The sequence below is a fragment of the Somniosus microcephalus genome, chromosome 13 (genome assembly GCF_052327205.1).
Source record: "Somniosus microcephalus isolate GS21.2 chromosome 13, FLI_Smic_1.0, whole genome shotgun sequence".
NCBI lineage: Eukaryota > Metazoa > Chordata > Chondrichthyes > Squaliformes > Somniosidae > Somniosus > Somniosus microcephalus.
Genome location: NC_140999.1, coordinates 127909939 through 127933646, shown reverse-complemented (window position 1 = coordinate 127933646; position 23708 = coordinate 127909939). Strand labels below are relative to the sequence as shown.

At 48.2% G+C, this 23708-nt stretch overlaps 1 protein-coding gene across 1 annotated transcript in view; it reads right to left on the bottom strand.

Annotated features, from left to right (window-relative positions):
• Nucleotides 1–23708, bottom strand: part of ctnnbl1 (catenin, beta like 1) — a 222672-nt gene that overhangs the window by 59719 nt on the left and 139245 nt on the right. Inside the window, exons 9-10 of the mRNA XM_086004285.1 lie at nt 9983–10063; nt 7393–7530 (exon numbers count right to left, since the gene is read on the bottom strand). Coding sequence (XP_085860411.1) covers nt 7393–7530; nt 9983–10063 — 219 coding nt within the window. The remainder of the gene's footprint in view (nt 1–7392; nt 7531–9982; nt 10064–23708) is intronic.

Sequence of the window (23708 nt, the reverse complement as noted above, 5' to 3'; positions counted from 1 at the left end):
GGGAAAGAAGAGAGGGGGGGGCTGGGGAAAGAGAGGGGGCGAGGGCTGGGGAAAGAGAGGCGAGGGGGCTGGGGAAGAGAGGGAGGGAAAGAGAGGCGAGGGGGCTGGGCGGAAAGAGAGGGGGGGCTGGGAAAGAGAGGGGGGGGCTGGGGAAAGAGAGGGGGGGGCTGGGAAAGAGAGGGGGGGCTGGGGAAAGAGAGGGGGGGCTGGGGAAAGAGAGGGGGTGGCTGGGGAAAGAGAGGGGGGGGCTGGGGAAAGAGAGGGGAGGCTGGGGAAAGAGAGGGGGGGCTGGGCGGAAGAGAGGGGGGCTGGGCTGGGGAAAGAGAGGGGGGGGCTGGGAAGAGAGGGGGGGCTGGGGAAAGAGAGAGGGGGGGGCTGGGGAAAGAGAGGGGGGGGCTGGGGAAAGAGAGGGGGGGGCTGGGGAAAGAGAGGGGGGGGCTGGGGAAAGAGAGGGGGGGGCTGGGGAAAGAGAGGGGGGGGCTGGGGAAAGAGAGGGGGGGGCTGGGGAAAGAGAGGGGGGGGCTGGGAAAGAGAGGGGGGGCTGGGGAAAGAGAGGGGGGGCTGGGGAAAGAGAGGGGGGGCTGGGGAAAGAGAGGGGGGGGCTGGGGAAAGAGAGGGGGGGCTGGGGAAAGAGAGGGGGGGCTGGGGAAAGAGAGGGGGGGGCTGGGGAAAGAGAGGGGGGGGCTGGGGAAAGAGAGGGGGGGGCTGGGAAAGAGGGGGGGCTGGGGAAAGAGAGGGGGGGGCTGGGGAAAGAGAGGGGGGGCTGGGGAAAGAGAGGGGGGGGCTGGGAAAGAGAGGGGGGCTGGGGAAAGAGAGGGGGGGCTGGGGAAAGAGAGGGGGGGCTGGGGAAAGAGAGGGGGGGCTGGGGGAAAGAGAGGGGGGGCTGGGGAAAGAGAGGGGGGGGCTGGGGAAAGAGAGGGGGGGCTGGGGAAAGAGAGGGGGGGGCTGGGGAAAGAGAGGGGGGGCTGGGGAAAGAGAGGGGGGGGCTGGGGAAAGAGAGGGGGGGGGCTGGGGAAAGAGAGGGGGGGCTGGGGAAAGAGAGGGGGGGCTGGGGAAAGAGAGGGGGGGCTGGGGAAAGAGAGGGGGGGCTGGGGAAAGAGAGGGGGGGCTGGGGAAAGAGAGGGGGGGCTGGGGAAAGAGAGGGGGGGGCTGGGAAAGAGAGGGGGGGCTGGGGAAAGAGAGGGGGGGCTGGGGAAAGAGAGGGGGGGGCTGGGGAAAGAGAGGGGGGGCTGGGGAAAGAGAGGGGGGGCTGGGAAAGAGAGGGGGGGCTGGGAAAGAGAGGGGGGCTGGGGAAAGAGAGGGGGGGCTGGGGAAAGAGAGGGGGGGCTGGGGAAAGAGAGGGGGGGCTGGGGAAAGAGAGGGGGGGCTGGGGAAAGAGAGGGGGGGCTGGGGAAAGAGAGGGGGGGCTGGGGAAAGAGAGGGGGGGCTGGGGGAAAGAGAGGGGGGGCTGGGGAAAGAGAGGGGGGGCTGGGGAAAGAGAGGGGGGGCTGGGGAAAGAGGAGGGGGGGCTGGGAAAGAGAGGGGGGGCTGGGGAAAGAGAGGGGGGGCTGGGGAAAGAGAGGGGGGCTGGGGAAAGAGAGGGGGGCTGGGGAAAGAGAGGGGGGGCTGGGGAAAGAGAGGGGGGGGCTGGGGAAAGAGAGGGGGGGGCTGGGGAAAGAGAGGGGGGGCTGGGGAAAGAGAGGGGGGGCTGGGAAAGAGAGGGGGGGCTGGGGAAAGAGAGGGGGGGCTGGGGAAAGAGAGGGGGGGCTGGGGAAAGAGAGGGGGGGCTGGGGAAAGAGAGGGGGGCTGGGGAAAGAGAGGGGGGGCTGGGGAAAGAGAGGGGGGGCTGGGAAAGAGAGGGGGGGCTGGGAAAGAGAGGGGGGGCTGGGGAAAGAGAGGGGGGGCTGGGGAAAGAGAGGGGGGGCTGGGGAAAGAGAGGGGGGCTGGGGAAGAGAGGGGGGGCTGGGGAAAGAGAGGGGGGCTGGGGAAAGAGAGGGGGGGCTGGGGAAAGAGAGGGGGGGCTGGGGAAAGAGAGGGGGGGCTGGGGAAAGAGAGGGGGGCTGGGAAAGAGAGGGGGGGCTGGGGAAAAGAGAGGGGGGGCTGGGGAAAGAGAGGGGGGGCTGGGGAAAGAGAGGGGGGGCTGGGGCAAAGAGGGGGGGCTGGGGAAAGAGAGGGGGGGCTGGGGAAAGAGAGGGGGGGGGAGGGGGCTGGGGAAAGAGAGGGGGGGCTGGGGAAAGAGAGGGGGGGCTGGGGAAAGAGAGGGGGGGCTGGGGAAAGAGAGGGGGGGCTGGGAAAGAGAGGGGGCTGGGGAAAGAGAGGGGGGGCTGGGGAAAGAGAGGGGGGGCTGGGGAAAGAGAGGGGGGCTGGGAAAGAGAGGGGGGGCTGGGGAAAGAGAGGGGGGGCTGGGGAAAGAGAGGGGGGGCTGGGGAAAGAGAGGGGGGGCTGGGAAAGAGAGGGGGGGGCTGGGGAAAGAGAGGGGGGCTGGGAAAGAGAGGGGGGGCTGGGGAAAGAGAGGGGGGGCTGGGGAAAGAGAGGGGGGGCTGGGGAAAGAGAGGGGGGGCTGGGAAAGAGAGGGGGGGCTGGGGAAAGAGAGGGGGGGCTGGGGAAAGAGAGGGGGGCTGGGGAAAGAGAGGGGGGGCTGGGGAAAGAGAGGGGGGGCTGGGAAGAGAGGGGGCTGGGAAAGAGAGGGGGGGCTGGGGAAAGAGAGGGGGGGCTGGGGAAAGAGAGGGGGGCTGGGAAAGAGAGGGGGGGGCTGGGGAAAGAGAGGGGGGGCTGGGGAAAGAGAGGGGGGGCTGGGGAAAGAGAGGGGGGGGCTGGGGAAAGAGAGGGGGGGCTGGGGAAAGAGAGGGGGGGCTGGGGAAAGAGAGGGGGGGCTGGGGAAAGAGAGGGGGGCTGGGGAAAGAGAGGGGGGGCTGGGAAAGAGAGGGGGGGCTGGGGAAAGAGAGGGGGGCTGGGGAAAGAGAGGGGGGCTGGGGAAAGAGAGGGGGGGCTGGGGAAAGAGAGGGGGGGCTGGAAGAGGAGGGGGAGGCTGGGGAAGAGAGGAGGGGCTGGGGAAAGGGGGATGAGAGGGGGGCTGGGGAAAGAGAGGGGGGCTGGGGAAGAGAGGGGGCTGGGGAAAGAGCGGGAGGGCTGGGGAAAGAGGGGGGGCTGGGAAAGAGAGGGGGGGCTGGGGGAAAGAGAGGGGGGGGCTGGGGAAAGAGAGGGGGGCTGGGAAAGAGAGGGGGGGCTGGGGAAAGAGAGGGGGGGCTGGGGAAAGAGAGGGGGGCTGGGGAAAGAGAGGGGGGGCTGGGGAAAGAGAGGGGGGGCTGGGAAAGAGAGGGGGGGCTGGGGAAAGAGAGGGGGGGCTGGGGAAAGAGAGGGGGGGCTGGGGAAAGAGAGGGGGGGCTGGGGAAAGAGAGGGGGGGCTGGGGAAAGAGAGGGGGGGCTGGGGAAAGAGAGGGGGGGCTGGGGAAAGAGAGGGGGGGCTGGGGAAAGAGAGGGGGGGCTGGGGAAAGAGAGGGGGGGCTGGGGAAAGAGAGGGGGGGCTGGGGAAAGAGAGGGGGGGCTGGGGAAAGAGAGGGGGGGCTGGGGAAAGAGAGGGGGGGCTGGGGAAAGAGAGGGGGGGCTGGGGAAAGAGAGGGGGGGCTGGGGAAAGAGAGGGGGGGCTGGGGAAAGAGAGGGGGGGCTGGGGAAAGAGAGGGGGGGCTGGGGAAAGAGAGGGGGGGCTGGGGAAAGAGAGGGGGGCTGGGGAAAGAGAGGGGGGCTGGGGAAAGAGAGGGGGGCTGGGGAAAGAGAGGGGGGCTGGGGAAAGAGAGGGGGGCTGGGGAAAGAGAGGGGGGCTGGGGAAAGAGAGGGGGGCTGGGGAAAGAGAGGGGGGCTGGGGAAAGAGAGGGGGGCTGGGGAAAGAGAGGGGGGCTGGGGAAAGAGAGGGGGGCTGGGGAAAGAGAGGGGGGGCGTGGGGGGAGAAAGAGAGTGAGAGAGCGCGCGAGATAGAGAGAGCGCGCGAGATAGAGAGAGAGGGGGAGAGAGAGGGAGGAGAGAGGGGGGGGGAGAGAGGGGGGGAGAGAAGGGGGGAGAGAGAGAGAGAGGGAGAGAGGGAGAGAAACTTTAGAACTGTGCCATTAAGTCTATATTGCCTCTTCCTATCCCTTCTGCCAAAATGCATCACCTCACACTTCTCTGTATTAAATTCCATCTGCCACTTGTCTGCCCATTCTGCTAGCCTATCTATGTCCTGTTGCAGTCGATTGGTATCCTCCTCACTGTTTGCCGCCCCTCCAAGTTCGGTATCATCGGCAAATTTTGAAATTTTACTCTATTCCAATATCCAAGTCATTTATATACATCAAAAAAAGCACTGGTCCAAGCACTGACCCTTGGGGAACACCACTGTCTAACATCTTCCAGTCTGAAAAACAACCATTTACTACGACTCGCTCTTTTCTGTCCTTAAGCCAACTTCTTATCCAAGCTGACAATGACCCTTCTATTCCATGAGCCTCAATTTTGTTAACCAGCCTTTTATATGGTATTTGTCAAACACTTTCTTAAAATCCATATAGACAACAGCCATTGCATTCCCTTCATCAACCTTCTCTGTTACTTCATCAAAAAATTCAATTCGATTTTTCAAACACAACCTGCCTTTTCCAAATCCATGCTGACTCTCCTTAATTAACTTAAACTTCTCCAAGTGCCTGTTAATCTTTTCCCTGACTATTGTTTCTAAAACCTTACCCACCACTGATGTCGAACTGACCGGCCTGTAGTTACTAGGATTGTCCTTACACCCTTACTTAAACAAGGGTGTCACATTCGCCACTTTCCAATCCTCTGGCAACTCCCCCGTATCTAGGGAAGATTGGAAGATTATGGCAAGCCCTTCCACTATCTCCACCCCCACTTCCCTTAGCAACCTGGGATGCAAGCCATTTGGACCAGGCGGCTTATCCACTCTTTAGAATATTCAGCCTTTTCAGTACATCCTGCCGATCAATTTTCACCCCATCCATTACCTCTACCATTGCCGCTTCTACTGATATTTTGTCAACATCCCCTTCCTTAGTAAACACCGATATAAAGTACTCATTACATATTCTAGCCTTTGTATGTGCCTCTAAGTATATATCACCCCTTCTTTGTCCCCAATAGACCCCACCCTGCCTCCTTCTACCCGCTTACTATTTTACATGCCAGTAGAAGATTTTTGGGTTTCCTTTTATATTAACTGCCATTCTATTCTCATATTCTCTCTTTGCCAGTCTTATTTTCCTTTTCACTTCCCCTTTCAACTTATTGTATTTGGTCTGGTTCTCACTTGAAGAATTCACCTGACATGCATCATACACCCTCTTTTTTGTTTCATCATATTCTCTATCTCCCTCGTCATCCAAGAAGCCCTGGCTTTGGTTTCCCTACTTTTCCCTCTTGTTGGAATGCATTTAGCTTGTACCCGAAACATCTCCTCCTTAAAGATCATCCATTGTTCCGTTACAGTTTTTCCTGTCAATCTTTAGTTCCATTTTACCCTGGCTGGATTCCCTCTCATCCCATTGAAGTTAGCCCTCTTCCAATTTAGAAGTTCTACTTTAGATTGTTCCTTGCTCTTCTCCATTACTAATCTAAACCTTATGATATGATGATCACTCTTACCCAAATGTTCTCCCACAGACACTTGGTCCACTTGGCCCACCTCATTCCCCAGCACCAGATCCAGCAATGCCTCCTTCCTAGTTGGGCCAAGAACATACTGGTCAAGGAAGTTTTCCTGAACACATTTCAGAAATTCCTCCCCCTCCTTTCCCTTTACTCTACATTATCCCCAAGGGATATTTGGGTAATTAAAGTCCCCCAATATCACCAATCTATAGTCATGCACATCTCTGATTTCCCTGCAGATTTGCTCCTCTATCTCTCTCTCACTATTTGGAGGCCTATAGAATACCCCCAATAGCGTGAGAATACCCTTTTTGCTTCTCAACTCGAACCAAATGGATTCTGTCCTTGCCCCCTCAAGGGCATCCTCTCTTTCCAACACTACAATGTCTTCCCTAATCAGTACTGCCACCCCACCTCCCTTTTTTTCCTTCCATATCTTTTCTGAATACCTTGTGTCCATGAATATTAAGCACCCAGTCCTCACCATTTTTGAGCCACGCTTCCGTTATTGCCACTACATCATATTCCCACATGGCTAATTGTGCTTGTAGCTCACCAATGTTATTCACCACACTTTGTGCGTTTACATACATGCACTCTAAACCTGTCTTTGTATTCCTCGTAGTCCTTCTTAGTCTGCTCCTATCCAATATGGTACTACTTCCTTCTTTAGTACTATCCAACACTCTCTCTCCTTTATGCACCTTATTCCTCTTTTCTACTTCTATATGCTGGTGCCCACCTCCCTGCCAATTTAGTTTAAACCCTTCCCAACCACACTAGTGAACCTCCCTGTGAGGACATTGGTCCCAGTCCTGTTAAAGTGCAACCCATCCCTTTTGAATAGGTGCCTCCTGCCCCAGAATTGGTCCCAATGCCCCAAGAATGTGAAGCCCTCCCTCCTGTACCATGCAATGATTCTCCCTATCTTCTTATTTCTACTTTCGCTGGCGCATGGCACTGGGAGTAATCCAAAGATTACTACCTTTGAGGTCCTACCTTTTAACATCCTCTCTAACTCCTGAAAGTCTGACTGTAGGCTCTCAATACCTGCCCTCTCTATGTTGTTGGTACTGGCGTGTACCACAACTTCTGGCTCACTCCCTTCCCTCTGCAGAATATTCTGCACCCTCTTCCTGCAACTCATGTAAGTTTTGAAGTTCAAACAGTTTTATTTTCTGGTGAACATATCAAAAAATTCTCAAACTTCTAACAAGAAGCTGTAGCCAAAGGTCGAAGGTGGATAATACTGTCCTAAATAATTTTTCTTATTTGTGGTCCAGCAATTTGACTGACGCTGATAGGAGAAAAATGGAACTTTGGGAGATGAATGGCTCCAAATGGGGCAGGTGCCTAAGAAGTTGCAATATTGATAAATCTCACTTATCAATGGAGGAGTGAATGAATGGTCACATTTATCCTTTATAAGACTCAGTTCTCAAACAGACAAAACTCTTATCGTAATATGCAAACCATGAGCATTATTCATAAGCTATTTTAGGATGAATAATTTCAAAGCCTGAAGCACAATTTCAAGTGAGGAAAAACAAAAAATAATGCACATACTAAATATATGTTTGAATGATACCAACTAAGCTCACTTGATAGTATTTTAATTTTCACTTAACATAGCTCACTTGTGAAATAATGATCACAATTGATTATTTTTGCAAGTTGTCCTCAATTTTCTGTCAGACTGATAGCAATAAAGAATGCACTTGTCACATAGATGTATTTGAACAAAAATAATTCTTAATGAGTGGATTCTTAAATCACCTGAGGGATACTAGCATTGCAGCTCTCTACCATAATGTAGCAAACCAGCTGAAGGACAAAGAGGCCGGCATCCAAGCGCCTCAGATAAAATTCATCTTCCATATCATCATCAATTATTTCCCCTTGACGGACCATGTCCTGAAAAGAACATATGGCACAAAGTTTTAGGATAAATACTGTTAAACACTTTCATTTGCACTAATAAACACAAACATAAACCAAGTTACCAGCTTAAAATGGTGAAAAAGCAGGAAGGGAAAGATCAAAATAAATGACTTACGGTATGTAGACTATTTCAAGGTTCAAGAAACAAAAAGCATCAATTCTCAATACTAACTGTGTTCAACAATACTCGCCAAGCTGCAGAAACAGAATTAGTTCCAAGCACTTTGGCTGTCTCCAATTTAAGAAATGGAGGATGCTTTCTCTGGATCTTTGTTTTGAAGGGGAAATTAAACATATCTGTACTCCAGTATATAGAGTTAAAATTACGTAACCTTAGTTTGTTTCCACAGTAATAATGAATGCACTTCAAAAGTAATTATTGGTGGTGAAACACTGGGATTTTGTGAGGATATCATAATGCACTAATTAAATGCAACAACTTCTTCACAAACAACAGTTTTATACCTAATAGGGCATTCAAGAATATAGACAAATTGAACACTTTTCAAAAGTGAATAACGAGTTAACTGTTATTCTGAATTGATCATTTTAACAGATATACATGCATGTACCATTACCCTTTAAGCATACATTATTAATTTAAGCATGTATTATATGCTTTGGTTAAAAATGAGCAAAATCGACATGTTAGAAGCATCTTTCAATTAACTTGGGGAGGGGTTGTCAAAACTTTTAACATTTAAGCTACTCTCTGTTTATACGTAATTGAAGCTGATTGCATTAGGAAGTCATGTTGTATTTGCATATTCTGCTCTCAGAAAATTGGTCAATTAATGCAATCTGTAGATTCCTCTCCACTTAATAAAAAGGTCTGAGCGTTTTTGGTAGCACCATCGAGCATAGAACTGAGCCATAAGATCATAAGCTTAATGGGCGATTTCAAATGGTTTAAAAACAATTAAATAGTTTAAAAACAATTAAATAGTTCACCAGCCTAACAGAAAATATTTAAAATTTAATGATAGAGCTCTAATTTCTTAAAAATGTAATGTTTAAAATAGATGCACTGTGTTCCGAGCAGACTTACTAATGGCTAATATGGAACTCACAGGAAATATTTAGAAGGCCGTGGTTCAAACCTTCCCACCCAAGAGAGGTCAGCATGGTGGCAGGAACACAGCAAGTGACTAAAAATGATTCTTTTGAATTTGAAAAGACAGTACCTCTAAGGAACACTATCTTCATGACTGGAATTTGCTCAAGAATTTTAATTGATGCTGTCATTCTAACACAATATACCCGGTGAGTTCAATGTTCTAATCTCATCTTTAAGTGACAAGGTTATTACAGTTGATCTGTCTTGTAAGAAATTCCATGAAAGTAATCTCCAGATTCCCACATCCAAAAAAGCTCTGGGCATGTCAGCCACCATCACCAAACCATGCAGACCAAAAAGCTTCCAGTTTCAAACCTTGACCAATTAACTGATCTCAGCTGGGCTATGGTAGTATAGTTTAGAACAGTACATTGCTACAGATGAAGAGGTACTTACCATGCAGAAGGCACACTTGGGAGGGGCTACCTCTCGCATGCAATACTATCCCAAAAATGAACACACCGCCCCACCTTGTAGTAGTTACCTTCAATGTACTATTTTTTTATTCCCATGCAGATCTTCCACCATGGGTTTTTACCTACACTTTGAGCTGATCTTCTAATGTGGTTTTATGGTGTTGAGCAACTTCATTCATAGATTTGGAAGCTATGCTCCACACCAGCCTGGATTTTAAACCAGAGGTAGCTGGAAAGATTATTGCCAGCTGAGTTCTGCTGTATTCTTGATCAGTACTTATGTTCCCTAGTTTGGGGCCTACAGATTGGCAACCAGGTCAGTTCAAATCATTGAACTCCATATTAGCAAATGGAGGCCAGGACAGTTCTCTACCTCATAGTAACACCTTGCTTGGAGAGTCACAAAAGGCACATGTTTGGCAGAGTACTTTGCACCAGATGTGTTCTCCAGAGGCTTTCCCTCTCTTGTAGACTTTTTTGTATTTTATTTCATTTCATGCTTACCCTCATTGTGAAGGAACAAAGTGTATCTCCTGTCTGAATTGGATATTCAATTCTCTGCAGTGAGATCTTACAAAAGCCAGGATTGAATGGGTAGCCTTGAACTTCAGTTATGAATAACCTAATTTTATATGACTTCTTTCTAGTTCTACACATTCAATTACAAAAATAAAATTGCACAGTACATCACCTGAAAACTTGAGTAATTACTTAAGTACAATGCTATCTTCTCTACCCCACCCCAAATCTCCCCCCGAAATGTTGATCTAATCCCATAAGGCTGTAATGTTCACAAAATCAAATTCAACCAACAAGCTATTGTGCCAGAGATTAACATAAAAGGTTGCAAGAGACAGAAACCAAGGCTGCTGCCTGACTAACTAATGCATACATGTTTTTCTCCTTCAATCTTCTTGTCAGCCATCTGCACAGCTTCCAGGTACTTAAAATGCAGCTCCATCAGTCGGTCGACCTGTAAGAAGCACAAATAGCCATTAATCGAGAACCACATAAAGCCTGCAATTTGCAAGAAACCAATCAGCTAGCTCCTTTTGAGGACAGCATTCATGACTAAACACAGCCTGTATTATAGAAACCGATCACATTTTACAGCCTAGAATTTATAGCAGTAGTGCAGCCAGTGTTAGCATCACTCACTAGCTGGAATACTATTTAGCAGTGTGCAAATCACTGGCCATTTTCAGCTTCTCCCATGTAATAATGCGACAACAGGAGGTGGTGGTAATAAAGTTTATTAGGAACCTATCTCAGCCCTACAAAGCATATGGGATCACCTACGAAGCCTTGTAGTAGTGGCATGTCATCATTTACTAAAAAAAGTCACTAAATTTATAGAAACAAAGACCTTTGACTGACTGGCGAAGGATTCTCAATAGCTTTACTAATTAACAGCCTTGTATTGGATGGTACTGTGGGGGGGGGGGGCTGGGGAAGACAAGACAGGGAGAGTGGGGGTTTCATCACTACGGAGTTAATGGAGTGTCTTTTGAACTTATACCACGACAGCTTGTTTTACCTTCACCACTGATGCAATACCAGTGTGCATATTTGAAATAACACATGAATATTCATTTGGTGATATGAATCTGCATTGGTGGTATAAATCACATTTATTTCTGTAACTCTCCATTGGGTATTGTGCTGCACAGTGATGATGCAAACCCTACACATAAATCTAGATAAGAAAGGCTTTCTGGCAACAACATGTCCAAGCTATTTCACATTAAAAAATCTAGCTGCATAAAAGTGACAGTCATTACTAGAATTAAATGCTTTTTCAAAAACAGTAAACAATAATGTTGCATCAACACTGGGACTGGGCACTGAATCAATTAAATACTAGGGTGTTATAGCAAAGTATTTCAAAATATAAATATTATACCTGTGCAACTACATTTTGAAATATACTGTCACAACAAAGTACTGTTAGCACTGTCATATGAGCATATTTTCAATATATTTGAAAATGCAGTGTAACTGCCTTGCAGATGAACCTAACAATGGCAGTTAAAGGCTTTTTCCCTTTGGTCTCCACACATTTCACAGCTTGCTCAATTTATCTTTCATTTCTGTTAATATGTTGCGTGGACTTTTTTGGTAAAAAAAGCAAGTCTTTTAAGGAAGAGCAGCAGCAGGATGATATGAGGGAGATTTTACCCATTTAGATGTTGGAGTCTTCTTTAATAAGCAGTATTCATAAATATAGGAAAAAGGCATAAACGGAGAAATCAAGAAGTATTGCAGTTCAAATACATGTCCCTGAATGACTGTCGCCCTCCTTGCTTTCACTTAGTGTCTTGTGGATTTTGCCAATTGGGGTGTAACTATAGTAAGCTCATGAAGAACATGGCAAGAACATGTCTGATCAGAATGGTCAAAACTGATGCCCTTATTTTACATCAATTTCATTGAGATAGTAAATACAAATTACAATTAAAATTAACTGTTAATTGGAAACAAATTGAGGTAAAATACAAATGTTAATGTTTCTTGCAATTCATCAAAATCAAAACTTCCTAGTTTGAGGAAACTTCTTTTTGTTAAACTATGCAAGAGGTGTCTTGGGTAGACCCAAATCATGTAATTAACTTTTTTAATGAGCAGTAGACTTATATTTTTCACAAACTCACGCCAAACTTTTCAACATCTTAAAGGTGGAGGAGGTCAATTCGCACCCTACTGAACTCTGTAGCGATGAGCCAAATTTTCCTTTTTCCTTTTGCTTGTAATTGAACATTCTGCTCCCTAACATTGATTCTTATCCATTCAACACTCAATGTAAAGTGTTTTACCTTAAAACAAACTTTTCCATTTAATTTCATTAAGGTGACCTATTTTTAAGACAGCAGGACTTTGCCAATCTCAAACAAAATAGCCAACGTGCTCTACTGCTCTGAATAGCACAAGGTGCTCATAGTCCATCACCTGAGTTGCAGTTGACAGATTATGACCTAGTTTTAAGTACAAGTACAAACAGCACTGAAGGGAAAAAGATAACTATTTTGTAGCAAACTGCCTTTGCAAAACTCATTTACAAGACACGAATATATTGAGAATATTTTTCATGCTTGTGTAGCATGCTTCTGTTGCTATGATAAAATACATTTTTTGCTATAAAATGCTGTTATACAAGATTCTAGTACTTCACTGAATCATTGTCCAGCCAAGGTATTGATACAACATTATCTGTCTGTATTTTATATCCGTGGTAAATACTGGTTTACTCTAAGCCCATTCAGAAACTGTTACAAGTATCACTGCTTCCTGCATATAACTAAGGCACTGTTTAGAAGGAATTACATAGAAATTATAACACAATATCAGGCCAACCAGTCCGTGTTGGTATTTATCCATCACATAGAAACATAGACGATAGGAGCAGGAGTAGGCCATTCAGCCCCTCGAGCCTGCTCCGCCATTCAATGAGATCATGGCTGATCATCCAAACTCAGTACCCTGCCCCTGCCTTCTCCCGATATCCCTTGATCCCTTTAGCCTTAAGAAATATATCTAACTCCTTCTTGAATATATTTAATGAATTGGCCTCAACTGCCTTCTGTGGTAGAGAATTCCACAGGTTCACCACTCTCTGGGTGAAGAAATTCCTCCTCATCTCTGTCCTAAATGGCTTACCCCTTATCTTTAGACTGTGACCCCTGGTTCTGGACTCCCCCGCCATCGGAACATCCTTCCTGCATCTAGTCTGTCTAGTCCTGTTAGAATTTTATAAGTTTCAATGAGATCCTGTAGGGGTTTGAAAAAATTCCCTAAATCCCTGAAGATCGGAAAATATTGGTCCACATCGTGGACGAAGAATTGTGTGATTTGAATTGTCTCTGGGTTGGACAATGTTTTAAAAGCATACCCAGAACTCTTGGACAACATCAGGACTTTAAGATTAAAATGGTATCTCTGAGTTTCGAACTGTGTAAATTGCAGAGGGGTCTGAAAATGGCCGTCAGAAAAGCATGGCCAAAAAGGACAAGAGAAGCAGCTCGAAGTGTCTGTGTAAGTGGGAGGATCAAGCAGTGGCAGTCAGACCTGTCAATCAAACCAGGGAGTTTCCCTTCTCTGACAATCGATGTTTATTTATTGAAACTGCAGGATGTTGACATAACGGATTAAACCACTCGAGACTGACCGCAGGACAAAGGGCTTCTGTTTACACAGAAATCCAACCCCATTCAACACCACTTACACATAATGAGACACATCGAAACTCCGGAAAAGGACTTTTGAAAGAGAACAGTTTGGAATGAATGGGTTTTGAATCACCCATTATTCAGGTGTGTCCCCTTTGGTTAGCCCAGAAACTCCGGATGTAGGCAGGAATACTTCGGCCCCAGAATGTAGACACATTCAAACCACTCCAAGCTTTATTTGAATCAGCCAATCACAGCCTTTCTCTTGTGTATTCGAACTTTGGACGCGAATTTTGCACACAGACCCTTTCAGCGCAAAACAGAAGGAGCTGGCAGGATATAAAGTTAGCTCCTGAGAAGCTATCTCTCTCTTACTTCCTTGGACCACAGGTGAGCAGGTTTCTGACTCCTCAGCAAGGCAATCTAGTAAGGAGTTGAAGGGGTGTGGTAATTTAAGGGAAATTGCTCAGATTATTTAATTAACATTGTAGCCATTTATCCCTCGTTTTTGCCATCTGTCTTCCCCCATTTAAGCAATTGTACAGTGATTACTAAAATCATGTGGTGTAGTTTTCTTTAGTGTAATAAAAGTTGATTTTCTCACATCCAGATCATTTGTCCGTTTTTTAATATATCATTAATTATAAGTTGCTCCAGTCAGAACTGGAAGGGTGGGTTTAGCGATTCAAAATCGCTGTTTGGGATTGGTCTCAGAGTGCAGCAGCAAAAGACTGCTTGACCAGGTAAATTACCGTAAACCAGGTAAAGGCAGGTAAATTACCGTAAACCAGGTAAAAGATGCCCCCTACAATCCCCTCTTATTCTACTAAACTCCAGCGAGTATAAGCCCAATCGACCCGATCTCTCCTCATACGTCATTCCTGCCATCCCAGGTATCAGTCTGGTGAATCTTTGCTGCACTCCCTCCATGGCAAGAACATCCTTCCTCAGATAAGGCGACCAAAACTGCACACAATACTCAAGGTGTGGTCTCACCAAGGCCCTGTACAACTGCAGCAAGACATCCTTGTTCCTGTACTCGAATCCTCTTGCTACGAAGGCCAGCATACCATTTGCCTTCTTAACCGCTTGCTGCACCTGCATGCTTACCTTCAGTGACTGGTGCACAAGGACACCCAGGTCTCGTTGCACTTCCCCATCTCCCAATCTACTGCCCTTCAGATAATTAAACTGCCTTCCTGTTTTTGCCACCAAAGTGGATAACCTCGCATTTATCCACATTATACTACATCTGCCCAATCACCCAACCTGTCCAAATCATACTGGAGTTTCTCGGCATCCTCCTCACAGCACACACACCCACCCAGTTTTGTGTCATTTGCAAACTTGGAGATATTACATCTAGTTCCCTCATCTAGAGCATTAATATATATTGTGAATAGCTGGGGTCCTAGCACCGATCCCTGCAGTACCCCACTAGTCACTGCCTGCCACTCGGAAAAAGAGCTGTTTATTCCAACTCTTTGCTTCCTTTCTGCCAGCCAGTTCTCTATCCAAATCAGTACCTTTCCCCCAATCCCATGTGCTTTAACTTTACATGATAATCTCTTATGCGGGACTGTATCGAAAGCCTTCCAAAAGTCCAAATACACCACATCCACTGGTTCTCCCTTATCTATTCTACCAGTTACATCCTCAAAAAATTCCAGTAGATTAGTCAAGCACGATTTACCTTTTGTAAATCCATGTTGACTTTGTCCGATCCTGTCACTGTTTTCCAAGTGCTCTGCTATTACATCTTTTATAATGGACTCTAGCATTCTCCCCACTACCGATGTCAGGCTTACCGATCTATAATTCCCCGTTTTCTCTCTACCACCTTTTTTGAATAGTGGGATAACATTAGCTACCCTCCAATCCATGGAAACTGTTCCAGAATCTATAGAATTTTGGAAGATGACCAGCAATGCATCTACTATTTCTAGGGCCACTTCCTTTAGTACCCTAGGATGTAGATTATCAGGCCCTGGGGATTTATCGGCCTTCAATCTCGTCAATTTCCTTAACACCATTTCCCTACAAATACTGATTTAATTCAGTTCCTCCCTCTCATTAGACCCTATGTTCTCCGACATCTCTGGGAGGTTATTTGTGTCCTCCTTTGTGAAGACAGAACCAAAGTATGTATTTAATCGGCCTGCCATTTCTTTGTTCCCCATTATAAATTCCCCTGATTCTGACTGCAAGGGACCTACGCTTGATTTCTCTTCACATATCTATAGAAGCTTTTACAGTCAGTTTTAATGTTCCCTGCAAGCTTACTCTCGTACTCTATTTCCCCCCTCTTAATTAATCCCTTTGTCCTCCTTTGCTGAATCCTAAACTGCTCCCAATCCTCAGGTTTGCTGCTTTTTCTGGCCAATTTATTTGTCCTCTCCTTGGATCTTATGCTATCCCTAATTTCCCTTGTTAGCCACAGTTGAGTCACCTTTTTTGTTTTATTTTTATGCCAAATAGGGATGAACAAATTCTGTACTTCATCCATGCGATCTTTAAATGTTTGCCATTGAATATCCACCGTCAACCCATTAAGTAACATTCCCCAATCCATCCTACCCAACTCGCGCCTCATACCATCATAGTTTCCTTTATTTAAATTCAGGACCCTAGTCTCTGAGTCAAATACTTCACTCTCCATTTAATCAAGAATTCTATATTATGATCGCTCTGCCCCAAGGGGCCTCGCAGAACAAGATTGCTAATTAATCCTTTCTCATTACATAATACCCAGTCTAAGATGGCCTGATTTCTAGTTGGTTCCTCGACATATTGGTCCAGGAAACCATCCCGTATACATTCCAGGAATTCCTCCTCCACAGTATTGTTACTAATTTGGTTAGCCCAATCTATATGTAGATTAAAGTCACCCATGATAACTGCTGTGCCCTTATTGCATGCGTCTCTAATTTCCTGCGTCTCTAATTTCCCGGTTAATGCCATCCCCAACCTCGGCATTACTGTTTGGGGGTCTGTATTCAACTCCCACTAACTTTTTCTGCCCCTTGGTATTTCTCAGCTCTACCCATACAGATTCCACGTCATCAGAGCTAATATCCTTCCTTACTATTGTGTTAATCTCCTCTTTAATCAGCAATGCTACCCCACCTCCTTTTCCTTTTTGCTGGTCTTTCCTGAATATTGAATACCCCTGGATGTTGAGTTCCCAGCCTTGGTCACCCTGGAGCCATGTTTCCGTAATCCCAATCATTTCATATCCATTTACATCTATTTGTGCAGCTAATTCATCCACCTTATTACGAATGCTCCTCGCATTAAGACACAAAGCCTTCAGGCTTGTTTTTTTTTAACACTCAGACCTTTTAGAACTATTATTTACTGTGGCCATGTTTGATTTAAACCCTTGACTTCTCTGCCTGCCACTTTTGCTTTTCTCCTTCCTGTCTTTTGCTTCTATCCTTGTTTCCCATTCCTCTGTCTCCCTGCACAGGTTCCCAACCCCCTGCCATTTTAGTTTAAACCCTCCCCAATGAGCAGTAGTCCTAATCTTGTGTGCTTGTCCTTTATTTCCTTTTAACCCTCTAATAAAGTTTCTCTTGCTCTCTGTCTTAAATCTATGTCCCCTGATTCTAGACTACTCAATCACTGGAAATAGTCTGTTTCTAACTACTCTGTCCTTTCCTAATTTTAATCGATCAAATCACCCTGTAAATCTGCTCTGTTCTAACGAAAACTGCCTTAATATTTCAAGTCTTTCATCATATCTGTACTTTCGCAAACCAGGCAGCATTATAATGAAACTGTGCTGTACCCACTCCATTCCCTCAACATACTTCCTATAGTGTGAAGCCCAAGACTGCACAGTACTCCAACTATGGGCTTATTAATGTTTTATACAGATATATTGTAATATTTCAGCTTTTATACTCTATGCCTCTTACTATAAAAGCCAGTATTTCATTAGCTTTTTATGGCCTTCAACTTGAGGTGCTGCTTTGGTATCTTGTAAACCCAAACTCTCAATTCCCTTTGTTCCACATCACCAAGCTTTCCCCCATTCCAAGTGCAATAATTACTTTTCTTAAAAACCAAAATCTACCACCTCACATTTACTGACATTGAATTCCATCTGCCACTTTTTTGCCCATTCTGCCATCTTATCAATATCCCCTTGCAGCTTTCTTTGGTCCTCAGAATTATTTAGTATGCCTCCTATTTTAGCATCATCTGCAAATTTGAACACTACTCCATCTAGCCCAATATCCAAATCATTGATATACACAGTGAACAGATATGGTCCTAGAACAGAACTCCGTGGGACACTACTACCCACTTCCAACCACTCTGAGTAACTGCCCTCGAATCCTATTCTGTTTCCTCCCTCTAACCAGTTTTTATTCCAATTTGCTAATGTCCTCCTAGTTCGATATCCCTTAATCTTCTCCAATAGTCTGTGTGTGGAATTGGTAAGACCAAATGCAATCTTCAACTGAAATGTGCTTGGAGGGCAGGGTATAAATTTGATCAGGCAAGGCAGATGTAATTCAGTTCCCATTTTAAATTCATACATGCTGTCCATACTTATATAACTATAAATATTATAAAATCAAAGTATAAACAGCAAAACGTAAAATCAATTTGGGAAGGGCGCCAACAGGGGAGGGGGTTATAATTCCAGTGTGACAAATCGACATTTTTAATCTAGTGCTCGTCAATCTTCCATGGTATTGCATATACAGAGAGTCAAGACCAGTCATCAACTTTAGAGTAAATAGGGTTAGAGGGCGAGAGATAATTGAGGTTATGACTGGAGGCCAAAAGATGCTTAAGGAGTGAAAGTAAACCACTCTCACCTCACCTCACCTATTCCACTTTGCTGCCCCCCACACAACACCTTGGACTACTGCAGTTTAATCTTTATGTTCCAAGGCGAGTTATTTGTTATTTGGCCAGGGCCAACACAATGGGCAGACCTAGATTATGGAACACAGAAGGAAGCAATTCAGCCCATCATGCCTGTGCCGGCTCTTCGCAATCCTTGAAAGTGGAGATTTACTAGAATGATACTAGGGATGAGGGACTTCAGTTATGTGGAGAGACTGCAGAAGCTGGGATTGTCCTCCTTAAAGCACAGAAAGTTAAGGGGAGATTTAATAGGTGTCCACTAGCAGGAGGGTCAGTAACCAGAGGACACAGATTTACGATTCTGATTTAATTGGCAAAAGAACCAGATGGGAGATGAGAATTTGTTTTTACCCGAGTTATGATGATCTGGAATGCAATACTCAAAAGGGTGATGCAAGCAGGTTCAATAGTAACTTTCAAAAGGTTATGGGGAGCGGGCAGGAAAGTGGAGTTGAGGCCAAGACCAGGTCAGCCATGATCTTATCGAATGGCGAAGCAGGCTCGAGGGGCCAAATGGCCTACTCCTATTTCTTATGTTGTATAAAATTGAAAAAGGAAACATTTGCAGTGCTGTAGGCAAAGAGCAAGGGTGTGGGACTAAATGGATAACTCTTTTAAAGAGCCAGCACAGGCACAACCGGCCAAATGGCCTCCTTCTGTGCTGTAAGATCTTCTTTCAGGTAGTCCCACTGAAATCCTGAGATATTGTTGTGGTAAACCACTGTTATAGTTATCACTGTATATTGTTCTCACTGTTCTCACTGTCACATCACTACACGAGGTCGCCTCTTGTCGCACTGTTATACCTGGGCTGACCACCTCCGACTCCGCCCATTACCTGCCCAGGTATAAAGGTAGCTGACTGGCTAGTATTCCTCCCTGTTGGATCGGATCACCCACGAGGGTGGGCTCTGTTATTTAGCCAATAAAAACCTTCAGTTACGTTCTTAACTCGTCGCCTTTTATTGGACTAATTGATAGGCATATCAATTTTATTGACTAAATTTTAAAGATGTCTGATAATGAACAGCAACAGCAAGGAGCTCACCCAGCAGCACAGCAACAGCAGCCTCCAGACAACGGGCCACACCAGCCGGCTTGGCTGCAAGCCTTGAAACCACCATACCTGGATCTAAACCCACAGGCACCAAACTCAGCCAACGACTTCAAACACTGGCTGGACTGCTTCGAATCGTACCTGGAGGAAGCCGTCGTCCCTCAGAGATCCAAACTAAGAGTCCTGAAAGCCCAAGCGAGCCCGAGAGTATATACACTCATCCAGGACATGACTACGTACGACGACGCCATCAACCTACTGAAACAGCAGTACCGGAGCCCGGTAAACTACATGTACACTAGGCATCTCTTAAGATCTCGCCAGCAACAGCCAGGAGAATCGATAGCTGAATTTTCACGAGCGCTGAGACAACTCGGCAGGAACTGTGACTTTAAAGCGGTGACGGCTACTGCGAACATGGAAGACAATGTCCGCGACGCCTTGGTGAGAGGCCTACGTTCCGACTACACACGGCAAAGACTGCTTGAAGCTAAGGACATAGACCTGGACAAGGCCGAAGCCCTCGCCCTCACCCTAGAGGCCACCCAGCAAGACCAGGAAGCGTTTGCCAGGTACTATTCGCGACCCTGGGACTCGGGCCCGACCCCCACCCCACCACCCTTCACAGCGCTGCCCCCGGGACCTACCTCAGTGTCTGCATCACGGATCCGACCGGGCCCGCTAGCCCCGGTACCGGCCCCGACATCAGGCAACCCCGATCGGGCCGCTGGCTGCTTCTTTTGCGGCCAGGAGAAGCATCCGAGGTCGCGCTGCCCAGCCAAAAACTCGACCTGCAAAACCTGCCTCAAGAAAGGCCACTTCTCCAAGGCCTGCAGAAGCAAATCCTCAGAAGCCAGCAGTGCCTCATGCGAACCCTGGGGGCGGCCATCTTTGTGCGGGGCAGCCGAAGCCTGCAGAGCCTCATGGGAAAACCAGGGGCGGCCATCTTTGTGCGGGGCAGCCGAAGCCTGCAGAGCCTCATGGGAAAACCAGGGGCGGCCATCTTTGTGCGGGGCAGCCGAAGCCTGCAGAGCCTCATGGGAACAGCAGGGGCGGCCATCTTTGTGCGGGGCAAACGATTTAAACAGAGCCTCATGTGAACTACGGGGGCCGCCATCTTCGCCGCCATCTTGTCATGACAACGACGCGCTCATCTACACCCTAGCTTCCGTGACCCTGGATCAAGCCCGCCCGCACCACCTGGCCAGCTCAATGATGGACATCAAAGTCAACGGCCACGCCACGACCTGCCTGTTCGACAGCGGAAGCACGGAGAGCTTCATCCACCCAGACACGGTGAGCCACTACTCCCTCCCCGTCCTGCCAACGCGCAGCCGCATCTCGATGGCATCGAGGTCGCACGCCACAGACATCAGCGGCTACTGTGTCGTGACATTGTCGGTTAAAGGGACAGAGTATAAAAATTTTAAACTCCTTGTACTCCCCCAGCTGTGCGCTGCCGTCATACTAGGGCTGGACTTCCAATCCCACCTCCAAAGTGTAACCCTAGCATACGGTGGACCCCTCCCCCCACTCACAGTCGACAACCAGCGAAAGTTAAACCGCCCACCGCGTAACACCTGCAGCCTATCCACCCTCAAGGTACCGCCACCTTCCCTGTTCGCTAACCTCACCCCCGACTGCAAACCTGTCGCTACTAAGAGCAGGCGGTACAGCGCTGGGGACAGAGCCTTCATTAGCTCTGAGGTGCAGCGACTCCTGAAAGAGGGCATTATTGAGGGGAGCAGCAGCCCCTGGCGTGCCCAGGTGGTGGTAGTCAAGACCGGCGACAAAAATCGCCTGGTTATCGACTACAGCCAGACCATAAACAGATACACCCAGCTGGACGCATACCCCCTCCCCCGCATATCGGACATGGTCAATGAGATTGCACAATACCGCGTATTCTCGACCATCGACCTCAAGTCGGCCTACCACCAACTCCCCATCAGCCCGGAGGACAGCCAGTACACCGCCTTCGAGGCGAATGGCCGCCTCTACCAATTCCTTAGGGTCCCCTTTGGTGTCACCAACGGGGTCTCGGTTTTCCAACGGGAGATGGACCGGATGGTTGACCAGAACGGACTACAGGCCACTTTCCCCTATCTCGATAACGTCACCATCTGCGGCCGCAACCGGCAGGACCATGACGTGAATCTGGAGAAATTCCTCCGTACGGCCCAACGGCTGAACCTCACCTACAATAAGGAGAAATGCGTGTTTAACACAGCGCGCCTTGCCATCCTTGGCTGTGTAGTAGAGAACGGAGTCATCGGCCCCGACCCCGAAAGAATGCGCCCCCTCATGGAGCTACCCCTCCCCCACTGTCCAAAAGCACTTAGGAGAACCCTGGGGCTTTTCGCCTACTATGCCCAATGGGTACCCAATTATGCGGACAAAGCCAGACCCCTCCTGAAAACCACATCCTTCCCCCTCACGGAAGAGGCGTGCGCGGCCTTCTCCCTCATTAAGGGAGACATAGCCAAGGCCACAATGCACGCAGTGGATGAGTCAATCCCCTTCCAAGTGGAGAGCGATGCATCCGACTTCGCCCTAGCCGCTACCCTTAACCAGGAGGGTAGGCCGGTAGCCTTCTTCTCAAGGACCCTACAGGGCCCCGAGACCCGACACTCGTCGGTCGAGAAGGAAGCCCAGGCAATTGTGGAGGCAGTACGGCGCTGGAGGCACTACTTGGCAGGCAAACGATTTACCCTCCTCACCGACCAACGCTCGGTTGCCTTCATGTTTAATAACAAGCTGAGGGGCAAGATCAAGAACGACAAAATCTTGAGGTGGAGAATCGAGCTTTCCACCTATGATTATGAGATCTTGTACCGGCCCGGTAAACTGAACGACCCCCCTGATGCTCTTTCACGCATTACATGCGCCAGCGCGCAAAGTGATAGACTTCAGACCCTCCACAATGACCTCTGCCACCCCGGAGTCACCAGACTCTACCATTTCATTAAGGCCCGCAACCTGCCATACTCCATCGAGGAGGTCAGGACCATGACCAGGAACTGCCAGATCTGTGCTGAGTGCAAACCGCACTTCTATAAGCCGGACAGAGCAAGCCTGATCAAGGCCACCCGCCCCTTCGAGCGTCTGAGCATCGACTTCAAGGGGCCCCTACCGTCATCCGACCGTAATGTGTACTTCCTCAACATCGTTGATGAGTACTCCCGTTTCCCCTTTGCCTTCCCCTGCCCAGACATGACCAGTAACACGGTCATTAAATGCCTGAACAAACTCTTCGCCTTGTTCGGGTTCCCGAACTATATACATAGTGACCGGGGCGCCTCCTTCATGAGCGAGGAACTCCGTCAGTTCCTATTGGAGAGGGGTATTGCAGCAAGCAGGACCACCAGCTACAACCCCCGAGGGAACGGCCAGGTGGAAAGAGAGAACGCGACGGTATGGAAGGCCACCCTCTTAGCCTTAAAGTCTAAGGGCCTCCCAACCTCCCGCTGGCAAGAGGTCCTCCCGATTGCGCTGCACTCCATCCGGTCACTACTTTGCACTGCCATTAACACCACCCCCCATGCTCGAATGTTTGTCTTCCCCAGGAAGTCGACTACGGGAACCACCCTACCAACCTGGCTGACCTCTCCGGGACCCGTCTTGCTGCGAAAGCACGTGAGGGCCCATAAAACGGACCCCCTGGTCGAGAAGGTGAACCTCCTGCACGCCAACCCCCAGTACGCCTATGTGGCTTACCCAGACGGACGGGAGGACACTGTCTCCTTACGAGACCTCGCACCCTCACCCCCCCCTCCCAACCCCCCGAGTCCAGCCGAGGTAGACGGCATGCCGGAACCCCACGAGCCTTTGCCGACTACGCAGACACCAGCTTTAACACCGGATAATGTAACACCGCCGCTGCGACGATCGGAGAGGCTAACGAAGCCTCCGGACAGACTGACATACCAGAGCTGGTAATACACTTCACCCCGCCGGACTCTAATCTAAACAAGGGGTGAATGTGGTAAACCACTGTTATAGTTATCACTGTATATTGTTCTCACTGTCACATCACTACACGAGGTCGCCTCTTGTCGCACTGTTATACCTGGGCTGACCACCTCCGACTCCGCCCATTACCTGCCCAGGTATAAAGGTAGCTGACTGGCTAGTATTCCTCCCTGTTGGATCGGATCACCCACGAGGGTGGGCTCTGTTATTTAGCCAATAAAAACCTTCAGTTACGTTCTTAACTCGTCGCCTTTTATTGGACTAATTGATAGGCATATCAATTGTGATTCTGGTACTTCTGAAGAACTGGCCAGCAGCACATTTAGTCGGGTGTTCACATTTTGTATTTGAGCCAATGTGTTTTAAGAGAACACCTTAGAAATGAATGAATGAACTTATGTATACTTCAATTCTCCAGCAACCCTGGATACCCATTATACAATCGGGATAAAAACTTTTGAAAGCACAAATGTTGAGAAATTATACACAGGCTTTCCTAGCCCTTTATGTTTTCTATTATTTGCATTATGTTGCTGAACACC